At 36.9% G+C, this 21,888-nt stretch overlaps 1 protein-coding gene across 8 annotated transcripts in view; it reads right to left on the minus strand.

Moving 5' to 3' along the window:
- foxp1a (forkhead box P1a) overlaps positions 1–21,888 on the minus strand; it is a 58,822-nt gene that overhangs the window by 18,098 nt on the left and 18,836 nt on the right. For 5 of the 8 annotated variants that reach the window (XM_079803620.1, XM_079803618.1, XM_079803621.1 and 2 more), the window contains 3 exons: positions 12,164–12,315; positions 7,301–7,408; positions 1,175–1,312 (listed from right to left, as the gene is read on the minus strand). In XM_079803620.1, the coding sequence (XP_079659746.1) occupies positions 1,175–1,312; positions 7,301–7,408; positions 12,164–12,301 (384 nt within the window). In that variant the 5' untranslated portion in view covers positions 12,302–12,315. Of the gene's footprint in view, positions 1–1,174; positions 1,313–6,679; positions 6,784–7,300; positions 7,409–12,163; positions 12,316–21,888 lie in introns of those variants that run through there. The other 3 variants (XM_079803623.1, XM_079803622.1, XM_079803624.1) reach the window with 2 other exon arrangements.

A 21,888-nucleotide genomic window follows, 5' to 3' on the forward strand; every position in this document is an offset into this window, starting at 1 on the left:
AGTTGATCTCTGAAAAGGACAGATGAGAGTACCTGCATCTTTATGCGAGCTGCCGGTTCACTAGAATCACTCCCGGTTCTGTGAACAGCAAAACAGAAGTGCCGCACTGCCTGCACAAACACCGGGACGCGCAATGGTATTTTTTTAGACTGGTTAAAGGCAGGTAAACAATACATAGTAGCGGTACGTCAGCGTTCGTTCCACAAGTCTGTGGAAAAACACGACCGATTTGCGACAGGCTCCATTTCGCCACAGCCGAGAATAGGCACTGGCTCCAGAACGCGAATCATTCTAGTGGAAAAGGGGTATAGGAGAACTAAGCAAACTTCTAAAGGGGCTGATTTAAGTAAGGGATAATTCACGGATAGCTGTGTATTAAATTATTTGAATGCACTTCGCGTCGGGCAGATCTTTGCCTCCACGTTGTGCATTAAAATGATTTAATACACAGCTTGCCGTGGATTATCTCGCTTATACCAGGGTCATCTGCCAGCAATAGCAACTTAAAGCTGTTATTGACGTTTGCAGCGCAATATTTGACCGGAAGGGTAAAATTGACGGTTATTTTCATCAGTTACGGCTCATTAGATCCAGCATTCTGCCTGCTTTGAATCAGACAGAGAGATAAAGTAGTGCGTAAGATTACATTTTTTTGAATGAATGAATGAAAGAAAGCATTTATTTGAATTAATTAGCGAGCGAGAGCAAGAGACATAGGCCTATGTGTGTGCGCTTCAATGAAATAGAACAGTGATTCAACTGACTTGGAACTACCTGTGGATTAAACGGTTTTATTGCACACCTTCCAGCCAATCAGAATCAAGTATTCAAACAGACCATGGAATAAAAGTATTTAAATGTATTAATATAAAAATAGTTATTGTTATTATTATAGTAAAACAATGTCTAACTTACACTCTAATGCAACAGAAATCATATGGCTTTTTTATCCTCAATAAATATTTTTAATTGAAAAAAAATATGGTTCTTAAAACTTCTGGAATCACAAAGTAAATTATGATTGATTTAATGTATCCCAATTTCTGTTAAATAAATAAATAAATAATAAACGACATCTTGAAAAAAGGTGAGAACCAATGTCGTTTAGTAGAAAAAAAGAAAAAAAAGTAACCATTAATGAATAGGAATACACTGCATGTGTGTGTGTGTGTACCTGCTGTAACATGAGGGCCTGTTGTTGCTGCAGTAACAGTTGGAGCTGCTGAGGGCTCAGGACCTGCTGCTGAAGGATCTGCTGCATTTGCTGAGGAGTGATGGCCTGAGGAGTTATCATCCCCGCGGATAAAGACACCTACAGACACACATACCACCGCTTCATTATTTAATCACACAGTGGTTGTGTATTAGGGTTATAATACAAAAAATGTAGTAGTCAATATCAATTAACGATTCTCTCAATACCACAACAAAAAGTAATATGCTACTTCATTGCCTTCTAATATAATTAATAACATTTATCAAATAATAAAAACACTGCTTCAACTTCAAACTTGTTTTTAATAACTTAAAGTTAATAAATGTATCCAGCCAAGAACAGTGTTTGGTTGTCTATTTTTCTTCAGTATTGGCAATAATTAATATTAACAACATGATAGACAGAGGGTCTATTGGGCTGCATTTAAGCTATAAAACACAGATCCAATGTTTATTTCGACAAACACCCAATGTTTTATAACACATGTATATGCTCTTAAAACCTAAACAGCTGTGTTTTCACCAATACCAAGGCATTTAACATTCATGCACATAGCCAGATCACCACAAGGCATGAGAGTGCACATCCAGAAATAATCAGATAGCTTGACTTGGTACCAAAGTCACTGCAATTTTGGAACAGCATATATTTTCATTCAACTGACGCAATATGCTTCTAGCTAGAGACCTAGCATCAAAGGTATCAATTTACATAATTTTGCAGCAATGAGCAATGTAGCCAATCCCAAACATATCGGTTGATTCCTTGAAACACAATGGCCAATCAGAAGTTTAAGTTAGAATCCACTCACTGGTCAAAACGGCAGACTTTTTGTTCAGTGGTGAGTTCTGCACGCTCGCGAATCCTCTCATAATAACAAACGAAGTAGACACGATGTAAATACATGACTCATTGTGCAGTATAGACAGCTTCATTGATTGTAACGGAACTTTGTGAGATCGCGATTAACTACATGAGTTTCTACCATGCCAAATCACACATTCAGTATGCATGCTTTTCTGTTAATGGCAAGACGACACTTATTAGCCTGGTTGAGATCACACTTGTCACACTGCACACCTTGTGATGTAAAAAGCAAATCACAAACTCCACGAACAAAGGACTTTCCACAAATCCAATTTCCAAGGATTGTAAAAACTTTGAAAACAAGTGAACAGCTAAAAAGAGATACCAGAGTAAAAGTATGCTGAACCTTTCTGTATATTTTATTGTTTAGACATTCAGGGAATAGTTTCCAAGTCCTCTGGGCCTCAACGGTCAACATCAACAAGACCATGTAAACAAATACACAAACAATTTTGAAAACAACAAGGCTTGCAGTCCTCAATAAAATGCGAGGACAAACCCCTGTGCCTACAATTGGAAAAAACATCTCTTACAAGCGTTCATTTCAGTTATCTCAGTTTAATTTGCCCATAAACTGAAGCAAACAACCAGTCAAGATTAAAGACAAATACATTATTCATTTGTTGACAGCAGCTCAAACACTGACATTAAAAATGCTACCAACGAAAACAGAAAAACAAAAATACCCACAACAGAGGCGAGTGTTTTCAATGTAAATGCACTGGATTCACAATGAGTTAGTCCATGCATCACTTGGCCTCTAGCAATTACCACATCTCAAGCCAGACACACACACACACACACACACACTCTCTCTCTCTCTCTCTCTCTCTCTCTCTCGCTCTCTCTCTCTGCTTTTAAGATGTTTACAATAAACATAAACAGAATAATTAAAGTCACATTTACGGATTCGTATAAATAATACATACAGGGGTACACAGCAACTGTAAAAACAAAACTCGAGATTGCATTTTAATTAAGTCTGTGAAACACAAACAAACACAAATTTCCAGTAAAGAAGTCTGTGTTCAGTCTCATATAAACATACTGCTGGACTGAGATACTGCAACTATGGGAGAACAATAACAGCTGACTATTGTACTCACAAGTCTTTCCCATACAGTGTGTGTGCATTTATGTAGAGGGGCTGATCGTGGCCCAAAATCCAGAAAATTGACCCAAAAATGCAACAATTAGACATTATACTCATATGACTTTCTCTGCGATGGAAGACAAAAGGAGATATTAAGCAGAATGTTCACGCTGCTCTTTTCTTATTTCACGTCAGATCTTTTGTCCGATTATAATACATTACATTGAGGGCAAACCTGGCTCAACACCTCTTCACACGTCACAGCGAATGGGAATTGTAAGGAATTTGATGATTCTGGTTCCATGACTGGGCTAAAACTATTGATTTCTCAATTTTAATCTATTCTCATTTTGAAGAACTAATATCGATTCTTCCAATAATCGATCTTCCAGTCTATGCTGTTTTCAATTGACGAATGAACAGAACTTTGTAGCATGCCTCCAATCCAATAAAATCACAGTAAGCTTTGTTACTTCTGAAATGAAAAAAAGTCTCAGATTTTAAATTCTGTCAGTTTTATTATGAAATTCAAACAATAAATACAGTTTTGGCACTCTTCAATGCAGCGTGACTCAAATTTGCCACCTCAGTTGCAGCGAAGCGGCAGCACGGAGTGCACATGAACTGATCATCTCTTCTGCTTTACTACTAGTTATAGCACGGAATAAACGTGAATGAACATCGGAAGGTATGTTGAAAGATACAGTACAACTTACTGAAATGTATGATGTCTCACGCAATCGCTAAATCAGTGTTTCAGTGGAAAGAAGTCAATAAAACAGCTTGTAAACAAGGTCACAAGGTTTCATTTGCCTCAGGAAAGCTATTAGTCAGCTAGATAAAATTAACTCAAGAGGATCATTTAGAATTTTTTTCATTGTATTTTTACTTAAACTGTTCTTCAATATTTAATGTATTTTTTAGGGCTGTCATGATTAATTCTCGATTTAAAAAAATTAATGATGTTATAGGCGTAACACAGCCTATTCCGCGCTCAAGCGCACTCATAAAGCTTGCCACAAATCACCAGCAAAAGTAATGATTATGAATGTGTCCGAAAAAAGCAAGGAGTCATTTTAATGATTTATTAATAAACTAGTGTTTTCAGTGTCGACTGCAAAGATGAAGTTGACGAGGCTGACTCGCCATCTTTTAAAAAAAAAATTGGTTTGTTTAAAAGTAGACGGCTTTCTATAGTTATAATTCTCATGTGAGGCAAGTCCTGTTTGTTTTCTTTATTTTACAAAGATGCAACTTTTTCTTATTATAGTGAGCTTTCACAAATAAACAGTTTCGAATGATGTACTACTCTAATGTAATGAAAATGTTTGGATTTCCTGCCGACATACTGTAATTACCACAAAGAACCGGTGTTAAAAATCTGTCCTTCACATACTTTTTTTAACTAACCAACTAATAAAATTGGTCAACTAAGCCTCTTCTAGTTGACTAACATTCAGTCGACTATTAGGGGGCAGCCCTAATGTACAGTCCTGTGCAAAAGTCTTAAACACCTTAGTATTTTCACCCCCAAAAAAATTAAGCCGTGTGTGTCAGTAGGAAATAGTTTACATTTCCAAACATTCCTTTTGCCATTAATTGTAATAATCCAGTGAGATTTTTGTATGCACAAGGAGTCTGACAACAGCCGGTATGATCCATGGAGGTCTGATCTCACCATCATCAAGTCTGTGATTTCATGAGGAAATAGAAAAAAACTGAGACTTATTCCAGAAGAACTGTGGCAACGTCTCCAAGTCGCTTAAAGAAACCTTCTGGCAAAACTACAGTACTGTGAAAAGTTTAGGGACTATAAAAATGCTGTATATTAAAGATGCTTTTTCATTTATCAATTAACTTATATTATCTAAATCAAATACATTTTTGGAGTGACGTTTAAAACAGCTTTTGTCCTAGATACACTTGCACATTGTTTTTTTCAGGTAGCTTTGCACTGCAGGTACAGTGCCACAGTTCTTCTGGATTTAGTCTGTCCAGTCTGATTTTGTCTCATGAAAAGAAAAAAGAAAAACACTGTAGGCCCTACCAGCTCTTGGTTCGGTTGGAGTTGGACATGACTGAAATGAATGACTTGCGGTTCAGTAAGTGGGTCAAATTAATTCAGTAACTGCTACAACTGATAACTGAGTGCTTTCCTAGTTGACTGTTGTAGTTGCATGCAACTAAAAAATTTTTTTTTTGTTTGTTGTTTATTTGTATTAGAATATTTCATATTACAAGCTCCCAGCTCAGCTGAATTATGATTTGTTCTGCCATGGTACATTGGATTCAAGTCGTGCAGAGTATCGTTTCACGGAGCTCTCTCCTCATCAGCTGAAGAATACACATTTAAGAACCCAATCCTATATGCTGTTTTGTATACATGACCTCCCATTGCAGGCAAAGACTTTCCTTGAAAAATGACTTATTTTGTAAACTATACCGATCCAGTTCCTTCATTAACACAACAAACAGAAGTACTGAACTTATAGTAAACAAAAAAACCAGCATAACAGATGAGACATTTGCTTGTGAAAGAGCTCTGAAAAGACAAACTACCATGCCTTCGAGTCTCAACACAGAAATATTTTAAAGCCTGAGAAGAATGCAAGCATGCCAGCAAATTAATGTAAATATTCTCTCTCGGGGGCACAGTAAGCACTGATGAGTGTCGTCTCCATGACAACAGACAAGTCCAAACATTGTTTTTGTTGTTGTTATTGTTCTTGCCAGTGTGTCAAAGAACCAACTCCCCATGAGTGAGTACATGTCAACAAGCGATCGCTTCTGAAAACACAAGCCATAAATCAACAGGCTTCAGCAGCCCAAAAACAAATAGAGCCTGTTGTTATTCCCCTTCAATACCTTGAACAATTTTGGTGTGGTTCCCCGCCCAAAGTAAAAATAACATTCTTTCCTGCATGCACTGTGCATCTGGGTAAATATAAATTGCAAAGGCAAGGGGGAAAAAGGCAAGGGGGAAAAAAACAAGAGGGGAAAAAGGCACCGCTCTGAACATAGCCTTTAAAAGACAAAGAGAAGTAATTCAGGGAATACAATTACAGCCTAAAGACAGTGAGTCACAGAAATAAGGTCCCAGTGCCCATTCAAAGCTTCCAGCCTCATGTCAGATCAGATATTATAAACCTTAGTGGTCATTCGCTTATTTAATCATTCCCTCTTTAAAAAAAATACAAAACCCCTCAATTAAGAAAGAATCAAATGAATACAACAAACTGCTTTCTGAATTCATGATCTGTAAAGTAAAATTACATAGAGCAATTTAGAGATTTTACCAGCAAATTTGTTTGGGAAGATGCAATATCAGTTTTATATTAAAGCACAATGGGGGGGAAAGAGAATGTGTATTCAACTAATACATCGCCTGAAAAAACACCCAAAAATCTCAAACAGACATCAAATACCTGAACACACTAAAGCAAACATGATATCTCTTTTCCTCTCCGACTAAACTAGCAAAGCTCGCCTCAATACTCACAGACCTTGATAACTCCATTGGCGGTAAGAACAGAGAGCTGCGCAGAATGTTTGAAGACTAGTCAGAGTGCCAGTGTCCTCCCTACTGTTCTTTCAACTACCCAGCCTCGCTGACCAACCCACCTCCCCCTCCAATAATGCTCTCACTAGGATCTCAAATCTAATGTAACCATCCAGTCAGGTGCTTCAGGCTAGTAATCCCGCCCCTTCCACTTGCCATAGTGGCATGTTGACTTGAACTATTGACTATCTGCATTCACATTCACATGAGACTCATGTAATAAGCATTCAATTCATGATGAATAAATAAAGGCAGCTGTGCACTGGGTGGCATATAGCGTGTTTGTTTGTGACTAAAGCTCTACAGCTGTCTAATTCGCCTCTGTAGTACAGCCTTATCTGTTAACTGACAAGACCGAAAATACTCATTTTACAATAAGCTACACACAATAAAGTGGACTTGTAATCTTCCATCATAAAAATATGTAATAATAAAACAACCTTCAATGCCCCATCTGTTTATGATCTGTTGAAAGCAGCATAAACAAGTCGGTTTGTGTAATAGTGTAAACAGCCAGGTTCTCTGGTGGTGTGTGTGCTGCGGGTGGAGGAGGGTATGGCTCTACCTGCGTGTCTGCCTCCTTTTCCGTGCTCTTGGGGGACTTCTCGCCACTCGTTTGCTGCTGCTGCTGCTTCTGTTGTTGTTGTTGAGCAACTTGTAGTGCCTGAATATGCTGAAAAAACAATAACAAGTTTCTGATTGGTTTCTGAGCAGCTCTGCTCTCCCAGGATCACTCGCATTGTTTTCAAGAAGCATGGACGCAAAGGCAACATATTCCATAGTCAAGGTTTGTTAATACTTTTCAATTCCCTGTCAAACTGTGTTAAAAAGCTTGCTCACCCAAAAATATAAATTCTATCATTTCCTCATCATCATGTCATTCCAAAGCTGTATGTCTTTCTTTTGCGGAACATAAAAGATGATGTACTACTGTTCAAAAGTTATTAATGCCAACCAAACCTGTATCAGGGCTCGACATTAACGCTTGTCCGGGACAAGTGGTTTTTTTTGAAGGGGCAGGTGAAAGAATCTGCCGACCAGACAAGTAGCCTGATTAAAATGACAATAACAAAAAATAACTAGGGAGTCACCAAAACGCGAGAATGATTTTGCATTCATTTAGTGTAAGTGGCGATTGATAGTGAACAATAATATTATAATTATATATATATATATATATATATATATATATATATATATATATATATATATATATATATATATATATATATAAAAATGTACTGATGGTAGCAAGGTTGCATTGTTGAGGGTCGCGCAGCCTCATGAGGAGAAATCGCAACAAATGAGCGGAGCTCATACAAAGAAACTTACTGTGGTTAAAATTCTAAATGCAGAGTTTATATTTTTAACATATGATACAGTTAAGCAACATCACACAACCAAGAGTGCTGAATAACATCACGATGTGAAAATGTGATACAGATTTCATTTCATCATTCGAATGAATGACTCACTCATTAAGACAGTCACCTGATGCCACCTACTGGCGGTTTAGTTTCATGCTTAAAAGTATCATTCTTTCAAACATTTCTTATTTGTATATTAAAAAAATATTCAAAAGCAATCTCATAACATTTTTAATGCAGTTGTAATTTTTCAGTGTAAATTATTTACAAGGCCTATAGTGCATTATTCTAATTGAATTTATTGATCAAATTTAAGAATTTAAAATGAAAGATGAAGCATATATATTTTTATATTTAATTTATTTGAATTAAACCTTTATAAAAAAAGGTTATGAATATGCAGATTTGAATAGGTCAAAGCTGACTGAACACTGATGCTTCAGAATAGGGATGTCACAAGTACCGGTACTTCTGTGCCAAGCCGATACTGAAATTTAAAAATTATGACGATACTAGTATTTCTGTAGTACCGAATATATTCAGTACCCACTAATAGGCAGATGCTTTCAGTAGCTTCCATGTTTATCTAACTGCAGGGCTCCAGACTGTAGCCGAATATATGCTAGTGTCTGTGAATATTAAACTGCAAAATACCATTTAAATATTAATACTCCATGGTCTGCGTCTCTGTGTGAATGAATGGTGCAGACGCGCGTTTCATTTGCAGCTCGCGCACACGCGTGACACTCGTCTTTTTAGCCTCTGTCGTAGCAATATATGAGAACATAAATGCATAAACTCTGCTCTGAGTCACTTCATGAGCATTTACCGTTTCACTTGAGAAAACGGTCATAACATGAACACAGACACTCAAAGGTCTTCACGGCAACCCGTCAAAATTAAAGTTATATTAGAAATATATTAGGCTACTGTTGTACAGTAGATTTAGCTACGTCTCAATGTAATACTAATAATACTACTGCTAATAATTATTAATATTAGGTGTGCATAGAGGGTTGCTTATTTTTCACTTGATCTTTTTTATAAATAATGTTTACTTTTAAACAGCATGTCACCTTTAAATATTTATATGTATTATTTATTTATAATGATTATCGTCATAAATAATAAACATTAAATGTAATAGATTTTTTTTTTATATATATATATATATATATAGTTTCGCTGTGGTACCAATAACCGTAAAAAAAAGAAAATTATGGTTTTGTACCAACTACTGGAATTTTGGTATCGTGACATCCCTACTTCAGAATAAATTATATTTACAACACAAAAAAGAGAGAGACAAGCACATTTTTTACTCTGACATGATTTACCTGTCCGAAGAACAAGCACATGAAAAGGCTTAATGTCAAGGCCTGCTGTATGGAAAGTCACACACATTTGGAACGACATGAGGGTGAGCAAATGATGAGAGAATTTTCATTATTAGGTGAACTATACCTTTAAGGACCGCACCACTGAAAACATCCAAGCTGCAAAAATGATGGTTTGTTATTGCGCATGGACCATAGCCATGATGCTCTTGACAAGCCCTCACAGAACAAATGAAGTGATGATTGCACAACATTTTTATTTTATAATAACCTGTGAACATCCGCTTATAACAGTCACACACACTGCATATTGCACAAAGGACAGAAGATTCGACCTTTGACTCTTATTAACAGCCACAGTCCTATGGTGATTGGATCCTATCATACATTCCTCTGACGACTATCACATGGTAACATTTGTAAAAACATTAGCATAATTCTTTGCATGAGACAAACTAAACCTGCTCTTTATTTAAACCAGAACATTATACGCCTTCTGAAATGGAAAAAACAGTTGTCAGGAAACAGTAACAAAGTAAATACATCAGCTGTGCCAAAGCAATGAGAGGTCTCCAAAAGTTGATGAAAGGATGTCTCTCTCACTCTCTGTTGCTTTTGTCTTATTTTCCATTGTGAGGCCCTCTAGATAGAAATCAAGGAAAGAGAAATGTAAATAGTGAACGCGAACAATGTCCACAGTGGTGGGACCATCCTCTCAGATCTGACCTTTTACACCTCTGAAGGGTCAAACATCTGGCCCTGTGGAACTCCCCTTTACAAAAAGAAGGGTGGAGAGATGAGCAAACGGATATGGAGACTTCAATAGACGAGTGTGAATAGAAAAGGGAAAGCAGACAGATCATGACACAGTAATCCTTGGGAGATGAAAACAACATGGGAAAGCATTTACAGGAGCTTTTTCGAGCCTTCTCTCATTGTTTTAATACAGGACGGTGCCCTGAACCCACAGCTGTCTGGCATATATTACAGAAGTGACATCATACATCTGGAATCTGAACATGGGGCACTGGAGCGATGTGTGGGTGCTCTCAGCATGAAACACGGTTGTCACAATTTTACTATGTACACTTCCACACATACATACATACACACAGAGATAATGACTACTTTTGAAAGACAAAAGAAATCACTGAGCCCCCAATTGACATAAGACACGTCAATGATTTAAAAGAATGAAGATGGGTGTGTCACACAATTGCTCAATTTTTCTAATAAGCAACAAAGATATTGTGTAACAAATGTTGACATACCAATAAAAACTTCACTGCTTTGGGAAAGCATTTCCTGGAACGCTTTCAACACAGTTTCTTGTAGGGCTTGGTATCGGCACAGATTTCACAATTCACTTCCGATTAAATCACGATTTTGATTCAATGTGGATTCTTTTTTTCCCCTCACTGCATAAGGTGCATTGTGACTTTTTCACAGTTTAAAGGGGTTAGTACACCCAAATATTACCTCTCTGTTATCATTTTGCTCTAAACCATTCATCTTTGAAACACACATGAAGATACTTTTGATATTCTCTGATATTTTTGTCCATCCATTGAACTCTTTAAATAAAAAACATTACATTTTAAACCATATTTACCATTATAGCTTTATTTTTTATTTGATGTGCTCTATGTATGCATGTAAAAAAAAAATGAAATTGAATACTTTACTACTATATAGTATGCAAAAAACAGAACACCAAAAGAGTAGTATGTCCGAATGCATAGTATTTAAAAAAACAGCAGACAAAAAGTCCCCGGATTACCTAAAACTAAAGATTCATTCAATGGACACTTAACTATCCCATTAGGCCACAGGAGAGGATTTATGAATGACTGTAAAGCAACAGGTCACGCGACAAAAACAACATGGCGGATGTAATACATACTATATAGAACATACGCTTTTAATGGTCTCGAAGGAAATTGAAATGTATTACCTACTTAGACAGTATGTGATTTCGGACGCAGAGTTGACCGCTCGATTTATATAGATTTTTTAAAAGACACATTTTAGCACTTTTTGAGACTTGAAAATTTTGATTACATAGACTTTCAATGGAAAAAAGATTATTAAAATGATCTTGTGTGTTCTTAAGATTAATGAAAGTCTTATGGGTTTGGAATGACATGAGGTTGAGTAAATTACAGAATTGTCATTATTGGGCAAACTATCCCTTTAAAATACTAGGTAAATAAAACAACAATACAGAAAAGATGATGACAGCATGTCTCCTCTTTAAAAACTGTTTAGGTGGTTTAGTGGTATGAATCACACGCTAAAAGTGGAAGGTCACATGTCCAAGTCCCACAGTATTATTGCAATTTTATTTAACATATTAGGCTTATTATTAAATTAAGTATCAATTGTTTACATTGACAGTACAGCGCCATTCACAATAAACTTCAGTTGAGGAGCATAGGGAATTGAAAAGATACCAGAGTTAAACGTGACCTGCAAAGGAAATTTATCTTAAGTACGAATGGTCACAATGCTTAGAATGAGTGCAAAGAAGCCTAACTAGAAGCACAGCCTGCTTCAGGTGTCAGGCAAGATCTACAGGACGAGAGGCGCACTACAAAACAAGGGATTAATATTAAGTTGTTCAAAGGTAGTTTATATTTAACCCGAAAATGTTTACCTAGCTCTAGTTTCAAGGCACAAAAGAAACCTGTTACAATGTACTTTGAGTTAGTTTTAGGTCATTACCTGTGTTTGAAGTGTCTGGGCTGTGGATGATGGGGATGAAGACGTTTCTCTGGTTACTTTCTTCTCGCTCTCTGAGCTCTGACCTTCCTGCCCAATTGGACTGCTATTGGTTGTTTGATCGGTCTTGGACTCCTGCATGTCGATACGACAACCTTAAATACAGGAGGGGGAAAATAAGACGGCTTCCAGCTAACCAACTTTCTTTTAACATAGAGGTGTATGCTTTGGAAAGCCTTTTCTTTTCTTTCCCTCTCCCCCCACATGAGCCCACAGACTAGATCATGACAAAACATGCACTTTTCCAGCTGAGTTGACATCACAACACAAACATTTGTGTGTGTACTGTTCACAAATATGATAATGCATTAAAAACAAACAGTTCTGAGAATTAAGATGCCTACAGACATGTTAATGCAAATAAACTGAGAACTGCTCACGAAGGCGTATCTTATATTGTGCTGCTGAGACTGAATGAAGCCTTTACTAGAGGGAATAGCCATGTCATAGATAAACAGAAAAGTTAGCATTTTAGCAAGATCAGAAAGACATCATGGGACTATATGGGCAGAATGGAAATAGAAGAAAATGTTTCTTTTCAATGCACCTTGTCTTTGGTAAAGGGCCTTTTGAAGGACTGAAATCAGATAAATATCCGTTTTGACCTTGAACAATCGATATTGCGTCTTCCTCAAAGTCGACAAACATCTGTGTGAAACAGCCTGATCACATCAGTGCGTTTACAAAAAACTGACACGAACAAAGACAACATTCCTCTCAGCCTGATACGATCAGCAAAGAGAAAGGTTCGAGTACTGTACTTCACTTTCAGTATCAGAGAAGCTGATGCTGACTTAGTAACTAGGGCTGCTAAATCAATGTGTTACTATTGTGATTAATTATGATAACGTAGTTAATTGTGCCACATGACTAGGGTTGGGAATCGAAAAGCGATTCTGGAATCGGATACTTGTTATAAAATTAAAACGCAAGATTCATGCGTGTGCATTTTAACGTTGTTTTAAACCATTCAAGCGCACAACGACGCGAAATGACTCAATTCGGCACTCACGCTGTATGAGTTGAGTTCATGTCTTCTTGCGCTTGAGGACAAATACGCACACAATTATGTCAAAATATCCTCATGAACACAGTCGGTTGTGTTTTAGGTGAATGTAAACAAGGCTAATAAACCTGCTGCCGTCCATGTCATTTATGTTAATCAAAGAACGAAAAAAGAAAATGATCACACACTAATCTTGCCTGAATAACTTCTTTAACAATTCAAAGTGTTATTTTCAGCAAACAAGAGGCAGGTTCTTATGAATATTGGTATAACCTGTCTGCCTGCCTTCCACGAAGCTTAAAATAAACCATTTAAGACAATGCAGCTGCGTGGGCTGTACAGTTGAAAAACGATATGTTGAAGGTTCTCTTTTTATCCAATCCTCATGATGGCGAGAAACTAGCCCAGTACACTTGTTTAAAGGTGAACTTGTCATACATACGCTGAAGTTACATAAGAATATAGATCTTAACTTCACAAAAACGAATTTCTTTCAACCCCCAAGCGCTTCATATAGCTCTCTTTTGGCTTGTTTAACATTTCCTCTGGTTCGTACATAGTTAAACACTCTCCCACACAAGCAGGGGCCGATATTTGTTAAATAACTGATTGCCACCATGACTACAGTAAACACTGGGGCCCTGGGTTTGGTGTTTATTAACAAACACATCTTCCTTCTGGAGCAATTTAACATTAACCAGGTGGTACGATCTGCAGATCTGGCAGGTGCCATAATACACAGGGAGGGCCTTATGTAAACAGCTGGGAAGGGCGGGGGAACGGCTCAAAAAGCAACACAGCTAGAGTAAACAGCGAAGAAAATCTCTAGACAAACAAGCAACCCCTCTCCTGATATGAATGTGAACCAGAACAGAGCTCATGGGATTTGAGTGCTTGTTATTTAGTGCTGCCAACACAGCCGCTGCCTGTTTCGGCTGGAAAACACTGTGTTGTACTTTCACTGAGAACGAAGGACACATTTCAGATTGGTGTGAGTGAGGCTGTATACAAGGTGTTTGAGGTCCATAAAATAATTAACATGGAAGATATGGATTAAACATAGAATGGGCAATAAATACTCTTTTCCAAATGTAAAACAGAAGATGAACTGATCCAAAGTATTAAAGCTTAAATAAATGCCACATAATGTTCCCCAAGAGGTGGAGTCAATGGCACAATGTGCTTTGTGTGAACTACTTTGTCACTCATTTAAATTAAGATCATCTAACAAAACATCCTAATTGGCCAAATATTTAATTACGATTAATGATTCATCATTCAAATTTGTTCGTTTTAGTTTTTGCCTCCATCCAATCAACAACCGAAGGGACAAAGCCAAGTCCCCACCTACATTTTTTTCTCTCGATTATATTCAGTTTTAGGGTTGCAATTCATTATTTTGATAATCGATTAATCTATCGATAATTTGTTCGATTAAACAGATGAAAAAAATCGTATACATTCATTATTACACAAATATTACAATTCATTATTTAAAAAAATATATATTATACCACATCCTACCTAATGCTGTCCTCCAAACAATGTGTAATATAAAGCCTATGAAAACAAATACAGTGAATGTATCTATGTAGGTCATGCTGTACATAAGCAAAAAAGGGTTCGAATACATTTTAAACCTAAAAACAACTGATTACTCACTATTTTAAAGCAGAAATTATAACGACTAAATTAAAAATGATAAACAAAAACAAAAGCACTTAATGTTAACTTGCACAAGGTGTGAAGAACACCTGTATATTTTGAAACCTTCACTTCATTTCTAACAAAAATAATATTTTAGCAAAATGTGTACTGTAGTCAGAATCATGGCGCTCCTGTTCTACTGTGCTCGGTCTGTTTGACGCGCATGTGCCCAGCGGCGCTCATTCATTGAACTATGAAGTTTAACAAGACTCGCTCGCTTGCAAAATGGAAATACTCACAGGACTTTTTAACACTTCCAGATATGGTTGTATCCATAAAATGTAAGTTATGTGCTGAGGAAAACACGTTTAAAGCACGACAGGGCAAGACACACTAAAAGTGAAGCGCTTACCAATGTGGCTGGCTGATGGTTTGATGGATCAAATTTGTTGACTATTTCATTATCGATAATCGATTTTATCAAATGGTTGTTGCAGCCTTATTCGGTTTCATTTGGATCACAAAGAGCTAAAGATCTGTTGCTACTTTTGTTTCATTGTGACTAAGCATTTCATTAAGCAATTTGTTTCACATCAAGGTCACACTGAATTGACCAATCAAGCATCTAGGACCAGAACTAAGATCCATTCACAGAGATTGTGTAGATTGCACAAATATCCTGCTTCACATAACTCAGAGAGCATTAGTGTACATGAAACATGTCAAATATGTACAGAAACGTACAGTGTACATAATGAGTGCATTACAATGTAATGCAACCTTTCAACGAATGTGGGAAGAAAAAAATGAATCATGCACAAATCTCTGAGTTAGACGGTCTCATTCTGTCATAGGCATGTTTGCTGTAAATAGATGTGTTAGAGATAACTACAAAATGCCAATCTGAACCAGTATTGGCCTGTTTGACTGTTTAAAAGAAACGCTAATGGACGTTTGTTTGGGTTTAACGTTCTTACATGGTCAGAAACATGAAAGGGAACAACAGCTTGTCAACAGTGTAACTGCTGAAGAATGTTTTGTGTGTTTATTTGACTTACACTGGCATCGGTCTATTTGTACAGATGATAGGCCTTCATCTCATGAACGTTCCTCTGCATTCCTAATGCCTCATTTTCCCATAGACACAAACTTTAGCTGACAAGCAACACAAACATGAGGATTTTAGGGGAGAGGTGAAGCCTCGAAGGACTTCAACTGTCAGGAAGGGAAAACATACACCAACCTGAAGGAATGCCTTTGAAGTCTCAATGAGGAGATATTGACACATAACACAATAGGGAGGAAAGCAAAGCCATAAACACACTCTCAAGCTCCGAGCATAATATTAGGGGTTGGATTGTGAGGTGCTTAATATGACGTAGCATCAAGACGTGGTTCTTAAAATGAATTAGAGTAATAAAATTAGTAAGAACATCAACAAAAAGAGGTTGTTTGTTGTGCAATTAAGACTAGGTCCGAGGATGGTGGGGTTTATTATCCGTAATGCAATTGAACATTCAACTGGACAATTAATATGCCCAGGCGCAGTAGGCCGAATAAAGAAAACTAATTCATCAGACTTCTCCATAACAGCAAATATCTGGGGGGTTTTTTAAGACGCAGCTACGGAAAATAAAAACCAGTTCACCAATAGACAGCCACAGGCTATTCTGTTATAGAAAATTACACTGAACATGAAACGCAAGTAAGAATTAAAACAACAACCAAAAAAAAAACACCTTGTGCACAGTCTAGAAATGATTCACTCAATAAATATCTTTTTTTTTTAAAAAGGGGCGCAATATGTGGAGGAAAAAGAGCTTGTATTACAGGAAGGTATTGTATTAAAAGAAATAGTTTGGCTAGTTAAATACATTTGGCTAATTATTCACATTATTATATTTTGACTACTTCCGCCAGATGCAGCATGATTTACATCACACCATCTGACTGTACATACACAGAGAAAAGGATGTCAACAGCTGGGGCAGTACCCTTAAAAGGACATCTTTGTACCTTTGTTACTCCCAAAAGGTGCATATTGGTACCTTAGAGTACAAATACTTACCTTAAGGTACTACTATGAACCTTTTTGTGGTAAAAAAAAAAGGTAAAAATATGTCCTTTTAAGGGTACTGCCCCAGCGACAAGCTGTTGTACCCCTAAAGGTACAATTTTGATACCCTTTTTCTCTGTGCAGATTGTTATATTTACTATATTACTCCATATAGGAGTCTAACAAAAGGCAATCAACACTAGAAATGTAATGAACTTCACAGGCACAAGACCACACAATCTTTACCCAATACTTTTACCTCGAATGTCTTTCAGAATAAGTATCTATTATTTCTCAGATCTTTGTAAACAAGGTGTATCTTTCACCACATATGCCAAAGTATCTTTCAATTCGTTCCACCAATGCTGGTCAACATACAATTGACGTTTCCACAAAATACTCTTTCAATGATTTCACTGTTATATGGTAGAGGGACGCTATTACGCATCTTCTGAAATGGAACAGAATCTCAGGATACAAACACAAGCGAAGAAAAAGCTAAAACAAAGCAATAGAAGCATTGCCTACGCATATGTAAGCCAATGCGAACATTAAACAGCATAAATCAAAACTGCCTAACATTACCCGATGAAATGTCAAACCCAAAAAGAGCTATAGGACTGTGAAGCGTTTGGGGCAGGGATGGAAATTAACTTTTTTGTCCACCGGCCACTGTGGCTGGTGGATTTCAAAATCTACCAGCCACTCAATGTTTTTACCAGCCATTTCTTGTTTTTAACCGACAATGTGTAACTGCATGTGAAAATTAATACTACAAGCTCTACAATACTTCAGCAGTTTATTTAATCTCAAGTCTCAATGAAATACTGGCATTTTCTCTTTCTCTCTTATACACACACAAACCATGAACTGATATTAATTTCATTAAATGAGTAGGGCAGATTAATGGATGTGGCATTTGGATGATTCATGGTCTTTTATGGCTTCCAGTTTTAGGTTTTTAGTCCCAACAATGAAACTATTAGTTTTGGCATCTTCTGAAGCGTGTTGACGACATACTAGGGTTGCCACCTTCAGCGTGGCAAAATAAGGGACACCCATTCACGACAATATAACACTTTTATATTATTTTACATTTGATTATTTAATTTATTTCTGAAGCCTATTTGGTGCACTTTAAAGGGATAGTTCACCCAAAACTAAAACATTCTGTCATCATTTACTCTTCCTCATGATGTTCCAAACCTGTATGAGTTTCTTTGTTCTGCTGAACACAAAAGAAGATATTTTGCTGAAAGTTTGTACCCAGACTGCTTTGGGGGCACCAATGACTTCCATAGTAGGAATGAATCTTCCAATGTGTTCAACATAACAAAGAAATGTGTACATGTTTGGAACAACTTGAGGGTGAGTAGATGACAGAATTTTCATTTTTGGGTGAACTGTCCCTTTAAGCAGTCATTCTGAACCACTAATCACTTTTTTGACAATTCTGAAATTCAAAATTGTTAAATTTTGTATTAATTTACTTAAATTTTGACTGTTATTATGTAATTATTTGTCCAATTTTTATCTAAATATTATTTTAATAAAGGGCAAACTTTATATGGCAGTATTATTTATTATGTATGATTAAAATTATACATTAATAATAACATTAATTAGGCTACAATCTATTAATTAACCTGTCTAAAAATATATAATAATTCTGTCTGCCAAGCTCTGATAATGTATGGAATATTATATAAATATATTATCCATTTAAAAAAAACAATAGACCTATACCTTGTAACAAGTACAATTCGGTGCTGCTCCTTTAAGGGGGAAGGCACTTATTTTACTCACTCGCTGAGTGGGCAGTCCTTAGGTGGAGCACGAGCTGTGAGGTGCATGTATGCTTTATATATTTCTGTTGCTCTTTATCGTTTATTTTTCCATTCAATAACGCTGTTGTCAGTGAAGTGTTGCAAACTAACGTTACCCCATTAGTGCATGGGAATGGCGCTGATAATAAACCCCATGTGAAACGTCAGATAGCCTGCCTACGTGAGTTTTGCTTGCACTTGGCTGAAGCTATTCGGTCCAGCTATCCGGTCTCTCTCTGTGTCACTGCTGCTGCTTTAAGTCAGTCAGTCTGAGCAACTGAAATGCTTCTCATAAAGTGTGCAGTTCGCCTGAGGTTCATCACGAGTTACTGGACAGACCCATTGATACCTTTTTTTCTATTCAGCTCTATATCTGGAGATCCTCTTGCGTTCAAACGGTGGATGCGACGCGAGCTCGATATGTCTTTAAAAAACCGCGCACGTTTCCAGCGCATGTTCTCGAGACTCCGCCGCTATGGCAATAAAGCCGCTTAACGCAACCACGCGCAAATTAACTTCTCTACTGCATATTGTGAATTTGATTCGTAACGGCACATTTCTTTTTGAAGGTGTGACTCCTCTAAAAGTGTCCGCCGTCCAGCTGAAACAGTCGGCTATGCTATTTTTATTTACCCGCCACGGTGGCCGGTAGGTGAAGCGAATCTACCCGCCACAACACAAAATCACCCGCATTTGGCTGGTGGCGGGTGCTAATTTCCATCCCTGGTTTGGGGTGTTGATGGACTCGATCTACTCCATCTATGTTTTGTTTATCGTTATATATTATGTTTTTATTATCGTTCTGAACCCGATCCGGACTTCGCTTTTTGTTCAAAATGTTAGGTTTTGGGGTTTCTTTTGTTTAAAAGCAGAGGCTCTGTTCTTTCTTTTGATTCAGATATGCATACAACAAAAAATTCTAGGAGCCATGACATTTTGTAAAAAAATTATCAAATGCTGGCAAAAGTTGAATAATCTGTTAGCAACAACCCGCTTATAGGTAAAGATCATACTCTATTCAGAAGCAGTTTAATGACTTTGGAGGTCTCAGGCTACGCCATATCATAACGTTAACATGCCGAAACGTCAGACCTCAAATTCAGAATGGACAAAAGAGCACAAATTTATATCAAAAAGCAGTAGAGACGCTTTTCGTGGATTTTTTTTGCACAGTGTCGCTGTGAAATGTTATGTTTTCTGGCACTGTGCCAGATTAATTGTTTATTTATGCATTTCTTTTATTTCCAGAAGTCCAGAAATTTTATTTTCAGGCACTGTGCACTTTGCAAGACAGGTTCCTCTCATTGGTCAGTTTTTGAAACAGACACCACAATGTCTTGAATAAATACAAATACTGTGAACAAACACTTTTTTGTCTCTTCTGTTACACATAGGTCTACATCAAAATATATATCGTAGATCAAATTTGTCTGGCAATGAATGGAGTTGGCTATTGCAGAATCACTGTATCATGAAACCATCGATATGATGGACAAAATTGTATTGTAGTTGCGAGTACGGTCTTATGCAATTATTCTTGCCTCACTAAATGTTGCAAAGTGTCCTCCTTTTTGGCGTAATGGAAATGGCCACCCTAGTCATACAGGAAGACATAAAAGTTAGTAAATGACAGAATTTACAATTTTGGGTGAACTGGCCCTTTAAGACAAGCAAGCAAGGAACTTACAAGATTACTAAAAGGCACTCAAGCAGATGCTTATACTAGCAGAACAACCTGAATGTTTCACAAGACATCCGTATTCCATGAACTTTATGAAGCAATCAGACTTTAACCTGTACAGACTTATTTTGGAAGGCTAATTTCACATGCCAAGACTCATGAGAGTTGTAGTTTATGACAATTGTGTACAGTCTCACTCCATACACATCAGATACTGTATTACCAATAAAACCGTCTAAAAAATGATTGAACAGCAAATAATCTGTAGATGGCTAAAAATGAGAACCATGAGTTAATGCAACCAAGTTTTGACAGTAGGACAAGGCTAATGGCACTATGTAGTAGGCTATAGCATGGTGTCTGGATGCATGGGTCTATTTTTAGAGAGGTTTCTGAGATAATGGAAGAGGCAGCCCTCATAGAATATCACATTTCATAGCAGGGCTACGAACACATGACAAATTGTGCAGATACACAAAACCACACTGTACGGATACAAGCCAAGTAAAAGATAGGCAGGCTGCATCAGTGAAATTACAGGGCCAGACAATATTATCTTGGAAATGTGTGACAGGCTTCATACAGAGAGCAGTTTGCTATAGTGCCTGCTTTTCATTCAGGTGTACTACTATGTAAATGCACTTTACTGAGATGGAAATGATGTGGTTTCTACAGAGAGACTGAACATCATGGTGATGAATACTTGTCAAGCATTATATTTTTTTAGTCAATTCAAACATTTTAAACTTCACAAATAGTGTGTGCAGATTACAAAAGTCAAGGCTGAAAAGCACATTTTGTTGGCAACTTGGCAAGGACAAAGATGAGCAAATAGGACTGTCGTTTGGTAATATCTCCTTTTGCTTTATGGTTTATGATTTTAAAATTGAACAATATTGGGGACGCACCAATATTAAAAGGCAGGCCAAAACTGATAAGCCAATAATTATTATTTCATGTTATGGACGATACCAATAAAACAATTGTATACCTTTTTTGTCCAAATATACTACCTAGGGCTGCAACTAATTATATTTTGATAATCAATTAGTTGGCAGATTATTTCTCTGATTAGTCAAATAGTCTGATAATAAGCCACATTTTCTTTTTTTATTGTATTGACAAAACACTATTCCACATCCTGCCCAATGTGGTCCTTCAAACAAACATGCCAACTGAAAGCTTTGAAACCATATATAGTGAATATGTCTACGCTATGTGCCAAAGAGTGATAAAGCAAAAGGACCGTTTAAATCCCTACACTAAAAATGAATACAATAATAAAGATAATAAATAAAAATAAAAACAGAAACTGCTGGAACACACACATTCACTCTAGACTATTTATCCTGTAAATGTTACTAAAAAAATTTATTTAAAAAACCTTACATTATCCCTTTAGAGTTACCACTCTCATAAAATACTTAAATTACTGGGCTGGGTATCAATTCA

The sequence above is a fragment of the Gobio gobio genome (assembly GCF_949357685.1).
Source record: "Gobio gobio genome assembly, chromosome: 21".
Classification (NCBI taxonomy): domain Eukaryota; kingdom Metazoa; phylum Chordata; class Actinopteri; order Cypriniformes; family Gobionidae; genus Gobio; species Gobio gobio.